At 39.0% G+C, this 21,247-nt stretch overlaps 3 protein-coding genes and 1 pseudogene across 4 annotated transcripts; 2 read left to right on the top strand and 2 right to left on the bottom strand.

Annotated features, from left to right (window-relative positions):
• Positions 1-155: 155 nt before the first annotated feature.
• LOC126783708 (uncharacterized) lies at positions 156-2,702 on the bottom strand. Of its 2 annotated transcripts, none has more exons than XM_050509224.1 (7): positions 2,459-2,702; positions 2,284-2,383; positions 2,090-2,210; positions 1,624-1,745; positions 1,394-1,515; positions 687-819; positions 156-515 (listed from the first exon to the last, which is right to left on the bottom strand). In XM_050509224.1, the coding sequence occupies exons 1-7, from the start codon at positions 2,619-2,621 to the stop codon at positions 488-490; spliced, it is 789 nt and encodes a 262-aa protein (XP_050365181.1). In that variant the 5' UTR covers positions 2,622-2,702; the 3' UTR covers positions 156-487. The 2 variants fall into 2 exon arrangements, with proteins under 2 accessions (XP_050365181.1, XP_050365180.1); XM_050509223.1 differs by having other exon boundaries at positions 687-846.
• A 2,815-nt stretch (positions 2,703-5,517) lies between these two features.
• Positions 5,518-6,736, bottom strand: LOC126783404 (pathogen-associated molecular patterns-induced protein A70). Its single transcript, XM_050508867.1, has one exon. The coding sequence runs from the start codon at positions 6,663-6,665 to the stop codon at positions 5,739-5,741; it is 927 nt and encodes a 308-aa protein (XP_050364824.1). The 5' UTR covers positions 6,666-6,736; the 3' UTR covers positions 5,518-5,738.
• Positions 6,737-8,457: 1,721 nt separating this feature from the next.
• On the top strand, positions 8,458-10,073 carry LOC126784250 (F-box protein SKIP19-like; annotated as a pseudogene).
• An 8,750-nt stretch (positions 10,074-18,823) lies between these two features.
• LOC126782428 (zinc transporter 4, chloroplastic-like) lies at positions 18,824-21,182 on the top strand. The gene is made up of 4 exons (XM_050507670.1): positions 18,824-18,986; positions 19,074-19,122; positions 19,252-19,967; positions 20,477-21,182. Exons 1-4 carry the CDS (start codon positions 18,972-18,974, stop codon positions 20,930-20,932), a joined length of 1,236 nt encoding a protein of 411 aa, XP_050363627.1. The 5' UTR covers positions 18,824-18,971; the 3' UTR covers positions 20,933-21,182.
• The last annotated feature ends 65 nt before the right edge of the window (positions 21,183-21,247 follow it).

Genomic DNA, 21,247 nt, shown 5'->3' on the forward strand with positions numbered 1-21,247 from the left:
AGCGTGTCAATTACAGAAGATTGTCTTGGATTCTTAGATTATGGGTGTGGTTGGTGCTAAAATATTTATACAAATACCAGAAAGATGACTGATATTGCTCGGTAAAGAAGAACGATCAAGATTCACAGTACAGCAGGATTTCGAGCACAAATTAGATCAAAATCTTAACACCTTGATCATCAGTTAACTAATCTGTCGACTGGAGTCCAGTTACAGAAGGATCGATAATCTGAAATCGAGTGCAATAACAAATTTTCTTGTTTCAACTTTCAACTATCCTAGGCTATAGTAGTCAATGGGGTGTTGATCATTTTCGCAGCCACTGGGATGGAACAAGTGGGGACGTTCTTGACTAATCTTCACACTGAGCTATGTCAAGCAGAACCGCTCTTTAGTCTTTACTTTCAATGTCTCCCATTCATAGAAAACTTTTAAGCACCAACTAGATTAGCTGCAAAGAAAATGTGTTTGCCTTGTCTTGCCAGCTTCATGAACATTCTTTGAGGGTGCCTATTCTGTAAACAAGCCCACTCAACATGTAAGGGATCGAGATAGTTTTGAGAATGTTACCAAAATATCAGATAAACCTAGCCACATCAACTGAAAACATGACATCAGGTTGAAAAGTACTCATTTTAAACAGATCAAGATATCAATGAAATAGTAAATTGCAGAAACTAAAGTACCTTTGACACTTCCTGTTTCTGTGCACAAGCATAATACTGAGAAGAATAGGGACGCTTACTAAACATAAATGCTCCAAGGAGTGCCCACTGATAGTGTACTGATTTGCATGGTATATTTTCATGTCAGCAAAGGCTTCAAATTTTGAGAGAAGGTAAGCCCCTGCAAAGAGTTGCTATAGTCACTAGGAAATTAATTAATGTTTTTCCAACGATACGGATTATCAGTGAAACCACTATCATACTCGAGAAATGAAAAGAGTAATGCACTAAAAGCACCCTAGAACAATAAAAGAAACACCAACACTAGTGAAATTTGATTCCAATGAATGATAAACACAAGCAACCTCATGCTTCTTTTCTCATTAGTATTGGAAAACTTATGAGTTTAGGGCTTCAGGTAATATCATTTATTAAAATGCATTTATGCAAAGGAAGTAGAGTAAATAAAATAGAAACAAGATATGGGTATGTAGAATTTATTTACTAGCATGACATGACCAAAAATATGAGATTGAGCAACATCAACTATGACCAGCCATTGAAAAACCAATCGATTTCTCAGTATATACTTTCTCAGATGTAACAAACCACATTGCAAAGAAAACAAGTCCGCATAAGGGTTAGAAACACATGTTCTTAGGAGCACCAGCTAGTTAATAACTCTTATAGATTTTCTTTTAGGAGAAAACATGATGAAAAAGACCAACCTGCTGCCCAAAGCCAATATCTTGAGTGAGTATATTTGGGTGGGAATACAAATGTCATTCCTGGAATTGCTATACATGGAATCAATTGGAACATCATGTACAATCTGATATCATTACATTTCCTGCAACCAGCCAGCAAGAACCACTATTAACAGAAATAATTCATGCTACCTCCAAAATAATACTTCATCCAATATCGCATAGGAGAAAATATAAAGTTGAAAACTGACCTCTCATAAGCAGAACTAAGAAACGCAATAAATAGGAGAGCGAGTAGACAACTTAAGCCAATTCTCTCTCCCACTCTCTCCACTAAAAAGCTAGAGAAAAGCGAGGAGAATGCGATCATCATCTGCAATCCAAATTTACTTCAATTGTTGAACTAAACGAAGAGAAGCCAAAACGTGTGGGAAATGCCTAATAAGAACTCGGTTTCATTCACTGGATTACCAAACTAACTAACATAGCTCTAGTTGTTCTTCAATACAGCAGAGTGGAAATTATTGGCACACATGTATTTCCCTTTTCTGTTATGAGTTGATTGAATCAGGAACTCTTTTACTTTTATCAGTCAAAAGTTTTGAAAAATCAATGTCATTCTCTACCCTTTTCTGACAATTTCTGAAAAGGGAACAGAAGTATGGTACAAATGAACAGATAAACATTGACAGCACTGAAAGAAATTGAAATGCTAACCGGCAACGTATCCCAAGTCACCCTACTATCATCAGGCTTCAAATGATAATAAGCAGACCCAAAAGCCAGCCCTGCTATTCCTGCATAGAACAGTGCCCAGCCCCAAACTTCACCTTGCAAACTAAAACAAGACCAACCAATTACATCACTTGAAGACATTAATAGAGTAAATACACAGTGCACAATTACTGCACCTGATATTGAAGAAGCCCCCTTGGACACATAGAACAAAACCCAGAACCCCAACCACCAGGAATGGGAAATTGGTGATCACATTCAATGTGTTGGGCACTCCTGTCAAAAACCCAGTTGAGTAAATATAAAAGAAGTGTCTGAAATCAGTAACAAAGTGAAAAAAGATTGGGATACCAAGGAAATTGCGCATGTCAGCGTAGTGATGGTGATTTGGGGAGTGAGAAATTTTGGGAGTGACCAACATGAGCAAAACCCAACAGAGAAAAGCTCCTGCCCATATGCGACTTCTCTTTCCTTTAATCGAAAGCTGTCGAGTGACCTTCCAGACCATCTTCATCACTCTGTTTGGTGTAGAATTGGAAAGCAAAGGGATCTTTGTTTCCTCTTGTTCCAGTTAATATTCGATGTGGTAGGAGAGTCCGTAGGACTTTGTTTTGAAGAATATAGACGAATTACTTTGAGCTTTACACGTATATTTACATGTGAATTGTGACCTTTTTGGATTGAGGAAGCCCTTATGTCATGGGCTCGTGGGATGGCCCTGTCATGTTTAGATTAAGCACAGTCGTGTGTGCTGTAAATCAACGACGTCGTCTGGGAACAGTCAAGCCTTCCTTGAATTGAGAAGACCGTCTTCCTCGTAATTTTATCGAAAGGAATACAGATTGAGAGAGAGCATCTTCTCGAATTCATGGAGGTTTAGTCGTTGGTGCTTAATTAGCATGAACAGTTGTTAGCAATGTTTTAGCAAGTGCTGAAATTTCACGAGTTTGGTATGGACTTCGATAATGCAAAATGTAGCTCATCCTTATTGTGTCTGAATAGTTCACAAAAAAGTAATTTATGTTTGGGTTAAAATGAGACTAGATTGGCTAATATAACTTGTAGAGAGAGCCCACAACATCGTTTTGATAATGATGTCATATGGTTGTAGGATTGAGCTTACAAATGTTGTTTTGCGAATTCTACACAGAGCCTCAACCGGAAGTCTACAAATCAATCAGATTGGATTGCTTGAGCATACTCAAATAGGGTGGTGCTTAATATTGGACTCATTGTTTCACGAAATGAATCCTATGCAACAAGAATAAGACGGCAAACATGAGCACCAAGATATCAAAAGAAGCATAATGGGTTGGAAGTGTTGTTTCTTCTTTTAAGCCATTATATACCTTTTATGATTCGATTGATTTGTGTATAAGATGTATTGACCTAAAACCTTATATATCAAGGAGACCAACGTCTTAATTTCAGTATGGGGAGCTTGTTGTATAGAGTTTGTGACATAGTATGTTGAATATACATATATGGAAAACAAATGCATTTGTCATCGCATGGAAAATGTAAATGTAATTGAAATTATGGTTCAACTTGAGTTTTTGTCTTCATCAACCTATGCCACAATGCAAATTTAATTGATATTAGAATTGTTTTAGATCAAGTTTATTGTAACTTGGAAGGACGGACATTAAACACTTATAAAAAAAAACGGTGTTAAAAAAAAAAAGAGTAAAGGCATCGCCAAATGTTAAACCACCTCCAACACATTGCTTGCTTGTCCAACTACTAGAGCGTAATCTTTTGTTTCATAAGTATTAGTACTTCAATCTTGTCCCAAAATCCAATATCAAGGTTTAACAAGTACTCATATGCACGTAAAGTTCGTCCGATGCTAGTTATTGCCAACACTACTCAATTGCTTCTCATTTCAGCGCTGGTGGTAGTTTCAACTTTCAAATATATGTCGCACATCACTCGCACGGAATCATAAAGTTGATCCTCAAAGAAGTACAGTATTGATCATCTATCCCCTTTCAGCATTTACAATTTAACCTTATACAACATGAAAACATTGGTCAAGTCCCAACAGAGTCATACATAATTACTATAGTGGCCCCTAGAACCCTACTAGGACCACAACATCCATACCATATATCCAAGAGACAGTTATGGATTGAGATAAATTAAAACCTGCAATGAATCAACGTACCCAGCAATAGAACATTAAGTATATAAAAAAAAAACCAGCAACAACTATGGTACCAAAAATGTTCATTTAGTTCTTCTATGGTCCACTAGATCAAGTCATTTTGGAGCTTCACTCATATCAGTAGACTAATGTTTTATAATAGATTAGCTCATCTCTGTATCTGAGGTTTTTTTTCTTTACCTCTGATTTGTTCTTTTGTATTGCTAAGCTCAATCTTAGGAAATTGGTGCACTAAGAACCTGCTTGGTTTGTTTGTTTGTTTTGTTTTTAAGGCAGAGAGTCTGGGGCTAAGTGGCTAACGCTCAAAATCACAACCCAACTCATTGATTGAAACTAAAACTTGTGCGGGAGGACATAAAACTAAAACTCCACCGAATCGTTAAGATCATCTAAGAGAATATTCTAAATAATAGCAGGGGCTGCAGGAATCTAATCTACAAAATAGTGTGACCGAACTACATCTTACAAGGTGGGCTAGTCGATTGGGCACCATTTGCCTTCCAAAGAATATATTGGAAAGCATTGACGTACTTTCGTATATCTTCAAGAATTCTTCTGAAGTCCGAGAAACCGGCCTCGTTTGTCTGCGATGCAGTAATTAAAGACAAGTAATCACTTTCGATTTCCACAGCTGTACGACCCGAGCAATGCTGAGTAGCCTCCCATATGGACAAGCTGGTTTGTTCTTTCATCGGAATGACTTTGTAATAGCTTTTCGTAATAAGATTTTGCAGGAAGCATTTACACATTTAACTTATAATTTCTTGTTTGCTTGATACGAAGAAGCATCTCAAATTTCTTACATTTACAAAATCAAATAAGAGCGTAACACACTTCACTCGGAACATAGCCGCGCTAGATTACATTACTAGTCAAATCAAGATCTATTTGTAACAAAATTTATTCTCCGAGGCCGTGCTTAAGAAATGCCTCAAACTCATTTGGCATCCTTACCGAAGTCCATTTTGGAGGACAGAGAAGAAGCAAGCCATCGTACTTGCCGGTCGGGGTTCATTACGACTATCAAAACAAAGCCCCCACAACCTCCGTCACATACGGATAAGCTCCGCGATTGCGAAATCCTACGTGATTTGACCGAATTGCCCCACCGATCCATAAAAGATCAACCTACGTAGAATTCTAGTGGTCACCAGCTTACAAAAACTCACTCCAGCTCACCCGCCTCCTTCACGCAAGCCACATTTACCCAAACACCCCTCAAGAATGAAGTAAACAGATCACATAACAAAGGGCATATCTGAACAAACAAAACAAGAGAGCTGCAGCAGCAGAGCAACAGTAGTGAGAGAGACTAGTACGTAGAGCACAGATCTACATTACATTCAAGACCCCCTAAAATTTCATTAACCGAAATGAAATCTCCTTCTTCCCCAAAAATTAACAAGACATTAATCAAAACCCAGACAATGATAACTTCCATTTGCATCAAAACTAACAACATAATCACTTGTTGTCGCTGCCTCTACTGATCATGTCCTTGTACCTAACGACCGAGTCCAGCCTCTGCAGCTTCAGCTGCTGCTTGAACCTGTTGATGAAGTCATCGGCTTTCGCATCCACCTCCTCATCATCCTCGTCCGCCTTCGCCGCCTTCTTCTCCCTCACCGTCTCCGGCCGGCGCTTCTCCACGATGTCCTCCGCCGCGAAATGAGAAAATGCCGACTTGGTGCTCGCCGACTTCTTCATCTTCTTCGGCAGCTTCGTGGGCACCTCGCCGGGAGCCGGCAAGGTGTCCGATGTCGTCCTGGTGACGTGGTGGTCCTGCAGCTGTAGCTGGCGGTAAATCTGGTCGAGTGTCTGGTCCTCCTCTTCACCTCCTGCTTCAACTTCGAACTGGTCTTCATCATCCAGCTCCAACTCTTCGTGCTGTCCTTCTTCTTCTTCTTCTTCTTCTTTTTCAGATTCGTCTTCAGGGGAGTGCTCAAAAGTAGTGAAATGGGTCTCCGGTTCGGGCCCCGGAACTACCAAGTCTCGGGTCTGCAGGGGGCTGGGTTCTCTGGGAAATTGGAACTGGAACTTGATGGACTGGAGGCGCTGCAGCATGGAAGGAGATCTGTGGAGCTTGTGCTGTTCGACCTCATGGGTCTCGGACTCGGGGGCTCTTTCGTAATTCGTGGCGGGTTCTGGAGATCTGTAGCTGTAGAAGTTGATGGACTTAAAGCGCTGCAGAACAGAAGAAGATCTAACCAAGCCTTGGTGTTGTTGGTGCTGGTGTTGGTCCTGGTCGTGGTGCATCTGGGTGCCTAAGCTGGAGGCAATGGCGATGGTGCCAATAATGAGGTTGAGGAGGAGGAAGAGAACAGTTGGGGTTAACCAGCTGTTCATGGAGGCCCAAATTGAGGGCAGGGCGGAGACAGATTCCTCAAACATGGTGTTTTGGCTTTGGTTTACAGCGGAGGAGGAAACTGGGATAAAGGGGGGGGGGGGGGGGCTAGTATAATAGTGGGGTTTGGTTACACAGTGGCTTTCTGCGGCTGAAGAGAGAGAGGAGATGAGGAAATAGAAAGGTCTGCGATGGGTTGTCTCTCTTTTTATTTAACTGGACATTTGCATCGTCTTGTGCTGCAGAGGTAGTTTGGTATTTTCCTCTGGATCTTCTTTGTTTTTTTCTTCTCTCATGGGCTTCGAGGGAGGGCAAGTGTCAGTGAGGAATGGGTGGTGTATGAAACAGAAGGAGAGGTGGTTGTGACAAAATGGAAGGTTGTGGGTGGCTCAAAATAATGCGAGCAAAGCTGACTTCACCGGCCGACGTCGTCTTGGTGGTATTGCACTGTTACTGTTTCCCTTCCACATTGTTACTCTGCAGGAGATAAGAGTTGTCCTGAATGTCAAATAAATCGTCTCATCCGAGTTTTCTCGCATACGAAAGATAAGTGTTTGGACTCATTGTAGATGGTTTAGCGCAAGCATGCTGAGTCGCAAGTGAGACAGTTATAGCCTTATAGGCGATTCTTGATTCGAACATCAACTAGTGAAAAAATTCCTTAGAAAGATATCTTACCTAAGTAACTCCCAACCGCAAAATGGCAGCTCATTTAGTCACCGTAAGTGTATGTCTCTAAACTATTGTGAGACATTGAGGCGGATATTAGTGTGTCAAAATAGGTTTCGTCCAATTTTATAACGAAAGACACAAATAGTTAGTGGTTATTTTTTATGACCATTTTCTGATGGTATGCGGATTACACGAAGTTACGAACAAGTTAATATAATTTTGGTTATGAACTTTTGAGGAATACTATATTACTGAAGTAGCTTGCTGCTTGAGGCAGATCCTCAGAGTTTGGAAGCATGGGCAGTGGGAACTGGGAATGGCCTCAATTAAGTGAATTAACCATTAAATTAGAAATGTCAACAATACAGAATCTATTGAACATGGTAACATGGGCAGATGGGCTTCCTCTTCTTCCGATCGATTTCTTTAACAAAACCAATGCAACCTGCAACGGTGAACCGGATAAAATCCACCCCGTCAGTTTTGCCGCCAAAACTAAATAGGCCTATTACTGGATATGGGCCGTTGTCTAGACCGACCCAAATAGCTCTCACACCCACGTCTCAAAACAGTTGAAAAGACCATGGATTTTTTTTTATTAACGGCAAGGACATGTCCCTTTCGGGCCCTCCCATGCTCATAGGCACTCACATGCGCAAGCGGATGACAGTCCACAACTGGAGTTGCGGGGTATCTCCACAGCCGAAGGTAATACCTCTGCCATGAAACTAATCTCTACAGGGGCCCATGTGAAATGGTTTCAGCCCGGTATTACACTCGAGTTCCCTGGCCACAGTAATGTCATCAACGGCCCAACGAAAGCCAAGCTCTTCGCTTTCAAGGCACATCAGAAACGCTGAAGTGTGTAATGTCATCACTAACGATCGAACCCGTAACCAATGCCACATATAAGCCCTACTCAAAAAAATTGCTGTGGTCAACAACCACTACACCACATCTCGTGGTTAAAGACTATGGATCTCGTAACACACAAATTTGAAAAGTCTCTCTGTTTTCCCCCAAAAACCAGAGCGAAACCCCTGAGTTGAGAAAATGGGGGAATCCTCAAACGGAGCTGTCGGGAGAGGACAATGGCGAGACTGGACGGAGCTTCCTGAGAATGTGGCGGTGTTAATCAGCGATTGAGGTTTTGATGAATACTCAGACATGAACTGGTGCAAAATTTGGAAGAGCAACACTCGGCTGTGGCGCACCATCGACATGAGAAATGATTGCGATCTTCAAGCCATGGACTGCGATTTGGATATCATGTGCCGTCATGCCATTGATCGAAGCCGCGGTGAGCTCGTCCATCAATATCGAGCACTGTGGCACCGATCAGTTGCTTCAGTACATCACTGAAAAAAGGTAATGTTGAATATGCCCTAATTCCATTTATCAAGTTTGTATTTTTTTTGTATGATTTTAAAAGTATTGGAGAGTAAGAATAATATGCAATTGCACAAATTCAATCACACAAAGACATAAATTTGTTCACTACAGTGGAAACCAAAACAATCGGTAAAAACCACTGCGGGACTTTAACGTAGTCCACACAACCCTTTGCTATGAATGATGTTTACAGTATAACTTCTACAAGTAGAGACTCTTCTGAGATCTCTTTACTAGCCAACTTTACTAACTATAATCACATAAACTATATTCTAAAACTTATTCAGGAGACAACATCTTCTTGTTGTAGGATTGTACACATACACCTGCATAGACAAACTAATCTCAATGAGATGATTATGCAGGTAACACACAATCTAAGATTGTAATAGAAGAAATCTCCTATTTCTATGAATGAACACAGTTGACATGCATAACACACATGCACTATCACACATGTATATCTCAAGCATATAATCTAAAAGCTCACCTCAACTAGTCCATGCTAGTGTTGTATATATAGAGTCTAAGCCAAAGAGAATCAGATCTCCTTTCATGCCACGAAACATAGATCAACCCAATCAAAGATAATTAACAACACAATATAAGGTATGATATAGACATAGAACAAGTCAGATATGGTATTAACAAAATAGCTTTTTTAAAACAGCAAACGACTTAACAATTTGAAAATCAAATGTGTAAAAGTCAATTTTACCGAAACAAGTTTTTCCTGATCAGATTAGGAAATCAATATGGATTGACAAACACCTTCAAATTTTTTCTTTCTGTTAAATTAGATAGAACATGAACACGGCGCATTGATATCTTGACATCTTTCCAAAATATTGGTATATATGCATTGGAGTTTATGTTTCATTTCGATGTGTGATTATGTTGATCTATAAGTTTTTTCACTGGATTTCTGTGTAGCTCAAGAGGGTTCAGAAGCCTCCGACTGTTGTGTTGCAATAGCATAACGGATGACTGGGATGAGGGATTGGGGAAAGTGGCACAGAGACTTCCATTGTTGGAGGAACTTGACATTTCTCTATGCGCTAACATCTCACATGAAGCTATACGAGTGGTCGGGCAGTCTTGCCCTCGTTTGACATCATTCAAAGTTTCCATCTGAATAAAGAGTGGTGTAGTTTCTCGAATGATGAGCCTCATGAGTATTATTATGGAGATTAATATCAAGGTTATTGTTACCAATAGAAGTATTATTATCCAGAGAAGGGCGTACACCTTTCCCTTTTTTGAAGATTACAATCCATATATATGCAATAGCTATGGCAGGAACATTGGGTAGTTTGCGCCACCTCCAGCTTTTCGGGAATAAGTTAACAAATGAAGGCTTGAGACTCATTCTTAATTCTTGTAATTGTTGACGCTCCATGTGAGTTTATGTAAACGAACGTTCCCAATTTAAGCAGCGTATGTATAGGCATGCCACTACTTGCGTAAATGAGTTTGTTGTATGTGATTGCACTGTCTTAACTTCTAATGTCGGCGAATGTGACAAGGATAAGAACTGTAACCTCGTTTTGTCTGATATGTAGGTCGCCTAGTCTGTTCAAACATTCTTTCGTGTCTCAGTACGAGTCGTTATCGATTCTTAATCATTGCGGTGTGAGTAAGCAAAAGTTTAATAGGTAAAACTTGGTTGGGTTTGGATGCTATTCGCATGTTTGCCTCGAGGAAGACTTGAATATGGTTTGTCTGATGGGTCTTGTTTAGCAGATGTGCTGGTTTGTACGTTGAGTTGTGTTTTTCTTCTTCGTCAGGGCCTCTATTTATTTAGGCCTACCTTCTTGATGAGATTTACTTCCTTGTACGACTCATTAATGAGATAATATTTTTAACCGCAGATATTAGTTAAGTATATCAAAAATCTTTAATTAAATTTTGATACGATTACGTCGTAGGTAATTATACTAGATAATAACTTTTTTTAAGTGAAAGATATTTAAGCCACATCTATTGGCTTAGTGAAGAAGTCGTAGGCAATAGAGATTTAATTGCCCTTTTGATCAGTTGATCTTCTGGCTGTGCACATCTTCTTGGTGCAATCCTTTAATTAAGGAATACATCTTGATAGAGTTGGACGTATACATGGATACTTGGAATTCTTCTGGATGTGAATATCTTTAATTAACAATTGCTAGGATGACTTCTTGGCAAAGCCTTCTTGGTATTTTCGAGTGCCAACTGTAGTACATGCAAAGTATAACACCAAGCACAATTAAGCTAATTATCTCCTTCCAAACTTGTTCCACGTCCAGCCATTATTCCTTGATTTGCATATATCTCGATCACTTGCACAACACGTCCTTTCACTTGCACAACTGTAAGGACCCATTGCTGTGGCGCACCATTGATATGCGGAATAATCTCAATAGCTCCAACCACAGGCCTTTCTACTTGCATGACTTGTGTGAAGATGCCATTGATCGTAGCTTTGCTATCAATATTGAGAACTTTGGTACCAATTTTCTCCTTGATTATCCAACGGAGAGGTATCTCATTCTCACAAATATCAAAATTTAGATACACAATATCAATTATAATCAGTAATACTATATGTTCTAACATGATTTCCGTTTATTTATTTCCACTCATTGTTGTTATATGTTATAGAGTCTAGACTTTTAAGGGATAACAATGGATCTCCACTAAGCTTGAGCTTTCAAGAATATGAAAACAGGTGTCTGATATGAGTAGAATTTGAAAATGTATGTATGTAAGAGTGAAGAGACTAATGTCATGCTGCTCATTTACAAGAAAGATTCAATGACTGCTAATTTGAAAAGTCCTTTCTACTCAAAATGTTTTCATGACGTTTTTCAGATGTCATCCGTCCTGTCGTTGATACTGGAGTGATGGAAAATACTCATTCAATGATGTTTAGAAAACGTCATAAGAAACTTTTCATTACATTTATTAAAAGAATCTTCCACAACGTTAATCAACTGTCATGGAAACTAATCCATGATATTTTTTAAACGTCATGGGAAAGTTTTATTGACATTTTCCAAAAGTCAACAATTCTTTTCATATTAAAAAAAATTATAATTGATTTTTGAATTATATTCATAAATTAATTATTATTCATTTACAACTAAATCTCAATGGATACACAATCTAGTAAGAAATCTCAATGAATATTAACATTTAGGCAAAAAGGCCGATTTGCACCCTAAATTTGGTCATAATTGTCAATTTGCACCATGAACTTGCATTTGAGTCAATTTACCTCATAAACTTGGTAAAAATTGCCGATTTGCACCATATCCGTTAAATTTAATATTTTACATCCAATTTTAAGTTACATGTCATGCATTTGAGGGGCAATATTATCATTATATATTTATTCATATTTAATAATGAAATAAATTAATAAAATTACTTAAGATGAACACTTGTTACAAATTTTTTTTCGAAACATGTTATTGATTTATATATTTATTATTTTACTGATATAATATGTTAAACGATATTAGAAAATTATAAATAAATACATTGAAAATTAAAAATAAATGTGTATTCTGGGAGAATTACTATTCTACCATTGTGTGTGTCTTAGCCTTATTAGGTTTCATGTTAGAGATGAATTCGCATCTCTGTAATAGATTAAGACTCTGAATCCTACGGGATTGTAGTTATGTAATGCCTATATATAAGCTCTATTATCAATAATTAAATAATTACGTTTTATTCCATTACGTCGTTATTATTCTCGTTTCGTTCCTCCTCAAACAATATGTACATATATATACACAACACACTATATTTGAATGAGTGTGTATGTTGAATATATAATTCGAAGTATGGTTAAGTATGTAGAAAAAAAATGTAAATAAACAATTTGATTAAAAAATAATCCTCCTTTTAAAGAATATTTGTATTTGTTTTTAAGAAAAATATAAATAGAAAATGACAACATTACCCCTCATGTGCATGACATTTAACGCAAAATTGAATGAAAACAGTTAAATTTAACTGATAGGGTGTAAATCGGCAATTTTTACCAAGTTTAGGAGGTAAATTGACTCAAATATAAGTTTGGGGTGCAAATTGACAATTTTTGAGCAAGTTTGGTTGTATTTTGACAATTTTGCCTAACATTTATTTCCATTGTGTACATCAAAAGCGTATCGAAATGAAAATGAAAAAAAAACTATGCAAAATGCTAATAATCTCAATTCTTACCTACACATATTAAGTTGGAATTGAGAAAGAAAAATCTCAGACTTGTAGATAATTAAACTAATGTAACAAAATTAATGTGTCACATATAGTATCCAACTCAATGTCTCATAAGATAAACTAACCACTTATGGCTTCACAATGCATGTTTGCATACAATTTCTCTCCAGTTAAAATCTGCCACATTAAAATTCCAAATGAGAATACATCAACCTGCCATGAATGGTACCAGATAGAAGAAAGCAAGCGATAAAATTACTCGTTCCAGTACAAAACAATTAAAGTAAAACGTTATCAGCATAAGAAAGCAAACGAGTACAGTAACTGAAAATGTTAGACATGCCTACAAATAGTTCCATACTTGGGGAAAACATTGCAACTTTCATATGGCCCTACTAAATGGTCTCAACATCAAAGACAATTTGTCATGAATAACATACACGCTTGCAATCAAAAGTAGAAACTTCTTCATAGTTCATACATATACAAGACCACATCAAATTAAAAAAAAATAGAGATAATGATTGCAGAATAGCTGTAAGCGCTCCCATGTAAAGCAATTAAGAATCCAAACTGTTTTTTGTGTACTGATCAAAAGATAAACTCACATAAAAAAAAATCACTGCATAGAAGTGATAGAACCACAGTTGGGAGTTTTACACTGCATAACCATAACATATAGATAATATATATATATATATATATATATATATATATTAATGTAAATAGATTCTAGCTTAACAACTCGACATCAAGAGTGAGACGAGTACTAACTTGATCGAACATGTCTTTCTTTGGCATGTCGTTCTCTGACTTTTAAGAATTACACAAATCGTTTTTCAATCCCAATATTAAGCATACTAACAACTGAAAGAAACAAACGTAACCTAAATGACTCAACACTCAAACAACTAAAAACGCATTTTTATTAATCAAGCAAGTGACAAATAGGCAAGTTCAACAACTTTGGCAATTAATTAAACTTCATGGTGGAATCTCTATTTGGGTATTAACTGAAATACTGATTCAAAAAAATCATTTTCAACGTCAAATGTAACTTATGGGAGATCATTACTGTCACGACCCCGAAATTTCGAGTATGAAACTCCAATTTCGAAGTCATGAAAACTCTAAAACAATTTCAATAAATCGAAATCATTTTAATGTTACAGCGGATAATTACTGAGTTTCATTGTACAACTTAGTCAAATTGATTATTACAAACCAAATTTATAATTCGACATTATATCAAATAGAAATGTAAAAATCCTCACAAAATCTTCACATAAATCCACACAAAATCCTCACCACAAGATAGGACAAAAACAACTTAGAGTCCTCAGAGTGGTCTGTCGATTTCCGCTAATCCACACATGCGGAATTATCCCATACACCATCGAATAGGTGCACCGGGATTGTAAACACAAACCCGGTAAGCTTTGCAGCTCGTATGAGTAAAACAACAAATACAACTCGCATAAAATATATACGAAAATCCACAAAACATCAATTATAAATGCACTCATGACTCATTAGACGGCCCATCTGGTTGTCTAATAATGTGAAAATATATATGCACATGAGAAGTTGGGCAATCCCTCTGTTTACCCAAATGCATTTATAATACAGGTACTCATGAGCGCTGGTACACCTCTGTTACCCCTCATGTAATACGCCGCCGACATTGGACAACCACATGTTACCCAATATCAAAAATATGGGTACTCATAAGCCGATAACCCATTTGTTACCTCATATGCAGTACCCCGGCAGACAAACTAGAGCTCTAACTGTATCGTAACTTTCGTCCGGCCAAAGGCTAGGTTCCGACATGCCAACACGTCCGAAGACTGGTCCGAAGACAGAAAACACGTCCGAAGAAAAAACGTTTTAACAAAACTCAATGTTAAAACCATGTACAATAATCATCATATTAAATTGTACCAATCGAATCAACATGTTCAATATATATATATATATATATATATATATATATATATATCAACACCAAAATGAACTTATTCACAATGGAAATTACGACAGTATATAATATAGCAAACCATATATATGTACCTATTTACCATTTATACACATACACAATCCACTATATCAAATACATATCATAGTTCATTCTTTAACACTTAGCATATTCATGAATCTCCACAAAGGTAGATTCGTCATTGTGAGATTTTACTCACCTTATAATTCTAAGCGAAATTCCCACGATTCCAAATGTGAATCTTTTACTTGAAGTATCGATCACCTTGAAAAGATAAGAAGTGAATTTAGAATCGTTATGTAAAACCTTAAATGCCGAAACAGTAATAATATTTTACTATTCATATATTTACTATTTACGTATTATTGTACAAATACATATAAATCACGTATTCCTGTACAAGTACATATTGTTTATGTATTTCTGTACGTATGCATATTATTCAATCGTAAATACTGTCTCAGTAAATAATAATTACGATTTACCCTTCTGAAATTATTTTTACATTTATTGTACGTAATTCACATTTATAATTACCGTACGTAAAATAAATTCACATTTACTGTACGTAAATCACTTTTACATTTACCGTACGTAAAAATAAATTTTACAAAATTATTGTTTGAATTCACTGTTAACGCGCCGCCGCATATGGCGGCGCGTGGGGTACACGCGCCACATCCGGCGACCGCGCGTGGCGCTCACGCGCCACTCATTGTGGCAGCGCGTGGGGCCCACGCGCCTACTCTGACACCGGCGCGTAGCACGCCACCGCCGCCCCAAATCGTCTCATTTCTTTCCTCTCTTCTCCTCCACGGGCTCCTACCTCCTCCACGCACCCACACGCGCCGCCTAAGGTGGTAGTATCCTCCCCTCCTCCTCCTTCCCTGATCTCCTATATATCCTCCTCAAATCCATCCAAAACAACCCAAAATCACACAAAGAATAATCACAACAACCAATTTAATCGAAACCTCACCTATTCCCGGCCTTGGAAGTACCGGAGCTCGTCGGAGAGCTTGGACCGGCTGTGCTTGGTTCAAGTGAGGAGCGAATAGGCTTCACGGCGGCGAGATGGATCGCGTCTTGCTCGGAGGAGGGAGTCGAACCTGCGAGGGCGTAGGTGCCGGCGGTGAGGACCACGTCGCTCAGAGATGTGAGATCGGCGACGAATTTTCTCGGAGAGGGAGAGAGAGAGAAGAGAGAGAAGGAGAAAGGGAGGCGGGGGGGGGGGGGGGAGGAGAGAGGGGTTTCCGAAAATGGAAACCCTAATCTCAAAAACTTCATTTTTATACTCGTTTCCAAATTCGGAAACTAACTTCCGACATTAATAACTTTCACGTCCGAAGTCCGATTCGAATGTGTGACGCGTCCACGAACTCGTATTGACGAGCTCTACAACTTTCGTGAAGGACGTTTTCACAAACGAGCGACGGAGTAAAATTCGATTCTCACGTCGCGGAAACGTAACGTTTTTCTAAATAAAGTTCCGATAACGTTTCCGTTTTCGATTTACAACGTCGCAAAGCAACCAAATGTCGTTTAATGAATTTCACAAACTTTATAAAATTTAAAACAATCCAATAAATTGTTTTGAAAAAACTCGTGTCATTAGAATTACAACTACTAAATGGTTCAAGAAATATATATATACGGGGTTTTTCAGGCAAGGAGGTCCTTATCTTAGTTTAAGATACGGATTTCCATTTTTGACCAACTTTTAGATCGAGTTTTCACATCTCTACCGTCAACTATCTAGGTTATAACGTATAGATCATCTCCACCAAATTGCAGCCGATTTCATGATCGTTAAGATATCAAACTAATCAAAACCAATGGACGTATTGAATTTGCCGAACCTGAATCGTTCATATTTTGAGTTTAAAATCGAAGTTATGAGTACCTTAACGGTTATGAAATTGGCTGAAATGTTCTGGAGATGATCTATACGTTATAACCTAGATTATTGACGGTGGAGATGTAAAAACTCGATGGAAAAATTAGTTAAAAATGAAAATCCGTACTTTAATATAAGATAAAGACCTCCTTACCTGAAAAGTTCCGTGTGTGTATATATATATATATATACCAACCAAAAATAAGATATGCATATTTGGTTGATATGACATAAAGAACAGGATACTAATAACATGTCATATATATAAAGTGCGGAATGAGTACGCATAAGCCTCTCATTCTCAGCATATATATAACTTTGATGTCAAATGCCAACTTAAACTATTAAATTGTAGCCACAATGGTTTCATATATCAGAAATTACGTGGGACTTGCTTGTGATTTTATTCTAAGGGCCACTCCTTACATGCCAATGTCATAGAATATATTGTAAAATAAAGCTACATCCCTAACCAAGCTAAATAATTCAACACAAAAGCTTGCATTCAGTACCATGTTCCTGTGCAAGAAATTTCATGCTTTTGCTAAACTCTGTCGCTGACTGCGAGACAACATGATATCAATGAAGTAATTCCCACTGCAGAAACCATCATCTTCTTTAAATTATAATGTATCATCTCTAGCTACTTTGTTTCTGTTTAGACAAAAGAGACCCGAGTTAGGCCTCAAACTTGACGCAAAAAACAAATAAGTTAAGTAACTAATTTTCACATCACCACATAAAAAAACAGTATAATAGTCCATTTCTCAATGAACCCAGAATACATAGACATCACTCACTAGGAAAATGCTTAGATAGTACCTTCTAACCTAGAGATCAACCAAAATTTTCAGGGAATAAAGAATTTAAACAAATCCTATATATCTATCACAAACAAAGTAATAGACTTTTGCATCGATTACAGTTTTGAGAATCTGAGGTCATAAATCTAAAGTTAACTTAAGACTTTAGATAACAACTAAAGCATTCAAGAAAACTGAAAGTAATTGAATTTGAGAATAGGTAAAATGTTGAATTTGGTATGATGTGAGGAGCTAGGTTAGCGACTCGATGGACTTGATTCTAGTTGCCGAAGTTAATCGGACTTGTTGCTACATGCAACGCGAGGCGTACATCTGGGTAGCTCCGCTCCGATGGGAGACTTGGTTACCGACGCGAGTCGGACTTTTGCTCCATGATGAGACTTGGTTGCCAAAACTAATCAGACTTTTGCTCCGTGAGGAGACTTGATTGCCGAAGTTAATCGAACTTTGGCTCCGTGAGGAGATTTGACTATGCGATTGCGCGATAGTTTGTTTGACGTTGCGTGTGTTATTCTGCACATTCGGACCCCTTATATAGAGAACACAAATTGTTTTTTCTTGCGAATAAAGTCTTGAGAACCTCTTAGTTGATTTAGATTCACCTTCCTTAATCAACTCATATTCTATACAGCGATAGTCCCCTAAATCTATTGGTAATCTTGCTCTGTGATATATTTTCTCCAAATAACCGGTCCACGAGACTAAATAGTCTAGATGATACCGCAGTATTATTTTAGGCCCAAACAGACAGGGCACGACAAGAGTCTGGGGAGAGGGTAACAACATTAGGTGATTTCGATGAAAAGAAAAAACATTTAGACATTTTGTTGGAGGTGCTATAAAGTAAACGTTCTCCTTGTATTTTAGAATTCATTCACAAAAGAACAAGGTTAAATGTCTCTTCTAGTTTAAGAAATTTCGTATAGGCGAGATCTAATTCCTACGAATCTGGCGTATCATATCACTCTTCTCCACACACGCGCAATTGATTCCTCGCACGTCATGGTTGTTACTTTCTATTTCCCGTAACAATTCAAGAAATGTGAAGCAAATGTCGACACTGGCGCTCATTGATTTGCAAAAGGTCGAAAATGCACACACCACCCTCTCTCACGTAACTCCTCCCTCGTCAACGAAATGTCGACACTCTCTCCTAATCCCCCCCCCTTCTCCTCCATCGCTTCCTTCACATCTCATCTCTCTGTGTTCTATATGTGTCTGCGTCTCTTTCCTTTCTTTCCCTATTCAATTAAACTCTCTGTCACTGTGCCCTCTTCATCAAATCAAATCGAGATTCGTGCAGTTCCAATTAACCTTGACAATTACATAAACCCCCCACTCCCTCCTCCTCCACATCCCCATGTCCTTCCTCGAGGTTCCTCACACCCTCCACCTCTCTCTGTTTGTATTCCTTCTTCTATATTATATTCTTCACCGATTAACAGCACTGGGTTTTGTACAGGATCTTTGGCTCTTCCTCGCTCCTCCAGATTTCCGACACAAACTCTCCGGTATAATTTTACATTTCATGCGCACTCTTTTTCTGTTTCATTGCCTGCAACAACTCTACGAAACGCATCGTTTTGATTTTCTTCGTTTCTGAATTCTTTTTATCTGTGTCAAACTCTCTTCTCCGAAAGAGTCGCTGTCACAGTCAATGGCCACCTCCTCCGCCTGTGACTCCGCCGCGTCCGACGCCTGCCGAGACGACGCCGCCGCGCTCAACCTCAAGTTCGTCGCCATCGCCTCCATTCTCCTCGCCGGAGTCGCCGGAATTGCGATTCCTCTGGTCGGGAAGAACCGGAGGTTCCTGCGCACGGACGGGAGCCTCTTCGTCGGAGCAAAGGCCTTCGCCGCCGGGGTTATTCTGGCGACGGGGTTCGTGCACATGCTCTCCGGCGGGTCGGACGCTCTGAACAGCCCGTGCCTGCCGGAGTTTCCCTGGTCAAAGTTCCCGTTCTCTGGATTCTTCGCCATGATGGCATCGCTTGCCACCTTACTCGTTGACTTCGTCGGCACGCAGTACTATGAGCGCAAGCAGGGCCTGGCCCGGCCCAGCGAGGCCCAAGTACGAGTGGACTCGGACGACCCGGGTCTGGAGTCGGGTCTCCATAAGGAAGGGAGCGGGTCGATGGTTTTTGGGGAGGAAGACGGCGGTGGGATGCACATTGTGGGAATGCGCGCCCACGCGGCGCACCATGGTCACAGCCACGCTCAGGATGCATGCGACGGCCACGTGGCGGTTCTGGATCCGGGTCATGATCACGGGAACGGGCACGCCCATGGGCATGGTCATTCTCACGGCTTCGGTGATGATGACGAGGATGATGGTGTTCGGCACGTCGTCGTTTCACAGGTGCTTTTTTGTTACTTTATTTTTGATCTCTTTTATTATCTACCCTAAGAATTATAAAGCATGGTCGTGTTTTTTCTGAAAAGTGAAAAGAATGTTCCTTTCTTACGTTACTTCAAGTGAGAAGTAGGTAAAATCTATACTAGATGGTTGTGATTTCGCCACGTGGCCTCTAGTGCCGTCTGATCCACGTCAGTTGGGGTCTACTTGATTGAGCACCGGTCAACTAGAGACAGAGAGTTTGTTTTGCTCTGTTGTTTGAAACAATGAGCTCAAAATTCAAGAACCAGTCTTCAACTAAGTGATTTTTAAACTAGGAAAGTTTTGATTTTACGTTTTTAACTGATTAGGTTACAAAATGTTGCAATGTACTGAAGTGTTCGACATGATAAATAGTTTGGTTAGCATTTGCGACTAGTTTCAATATATTTCAAGTGATTCTGAGGTGCCATTTGCGATGAAAATGCTAAACTTTTAGTCGATTCGTTTAAAAGTTGTGTTCTTTGGTGCAGATTTTGGAGCTTGGGATTGTATCACATTCTGTGATCATTGGGTTGTCATTAGGAGTGTCACAGAGCCCATGCACCATAAGGCCCTTAGTTGCAGCACTGTCCTTCCATCAGTTCTTTGAAGGTTTTGCACTTGGAGGCTGCATCTCACAAGCTCAATTCAGGAACCGATCAGCGGCGATAATGGCTTGTTTCTTCGCCATAACAACTCCATTAGGTATCGGCGTTGGGATTGGAATTTCTTCATCCTACAACCCAAACAGTCCAGGAGCTCTGGTCACTGAAGGCATCTTGGATTCCATGTCTGCCGGTATTCTGGTCTACATGGCCTTGGTGGATCTGATTGCTGCTGACTTTCTGAGCAAGAGGATGAGCTGTAATTTTCGGCTTCAACTTGTGTCATACTGCTTGCTATTTCTTGGAGCTGGGATGATGTCTTCACTTGCAATTTGGGCTTAGGTTGCTTCTAGCTAATGTTCTTTGTAGGGTGTATAAGCTTCTCAGTGATGCAAGTGAGAATTCTATTCTTTCGGCTCTGTTCTTCCTAATAGGGAAGTGAAGTGAGCAAGTGAGGGACTAGATGTTGTAGAATAGTAGGTATCCATCGCGTGTAGTGCAATCATCATGTATAGTATATTGTGAAATCTTCACCAAGCTCATTCATAGTTTGGTTTTGAGTATCTACAAAACTACAATACCTTGCGTACTACCTTTCAGACTGTCAAGTAGCTATGAGTTACAACTGCGCGGTACTCATGAAATCAGATGTGTGAA

This window comes from Argentina anserina, chromosome 2 (genome assembly GCF_933775445.1).
Source record: "Argentina anserina chromosome 2, drPotAnse1.1, whole genome shotgun sequence".
NCBI lineage: Eukaryota > Viridiplantae > Streptophyta > Magnoliopsida > Rosales > Rosaceae > Argentina > Argentina anserina.

Coding starts and splice junctions, on each gene's coding strand:
- LOC126783708 (XM_050509223.1), bottom strand. CDS start 2,621: ATGAAGATGGTCTGGAAGGTCACTCGACAGCTTTCGATTAAAGGAAAG. Junction 2,384..2,458: donor TGACATGCGCAATTTCCTTG/GTATCCCAATCT, acceptor GGTTTTTGACAG/GAGTGCCCAACACATTGAAT. Junction 2,211..2,283: donor GGGGGCTTCTTCAATATCAG/GTGCAGTAATTG, acceptor GTCTTGTTTTAG/TTTGCAAGGTGAAGTTTGGG.
- LOC126783404 (XM_050508867.1), bottom strand. CDS start 6,665: ATGTTTGAGGAATCTGTCTCCGCCCTGCCCTCAATTTGGGCCTCCATG.
- LOC126782428 (XM_050507670.1), top strand. Junction 19,123..19,251: donor TTTCCGACACAAACTCTCCG/GTATAATTTTAC, acceptor CTTCTCCGAAAG/AGTCGCTGTCACAGTCAATG. Junction 19,968..20,476: donor GGCACGTCGTCGTTTCACAG/GTGCTTTTTTGT, acceptor TCTTTGGTGCAG/ATTTTGGAGCTTGGGATTGT.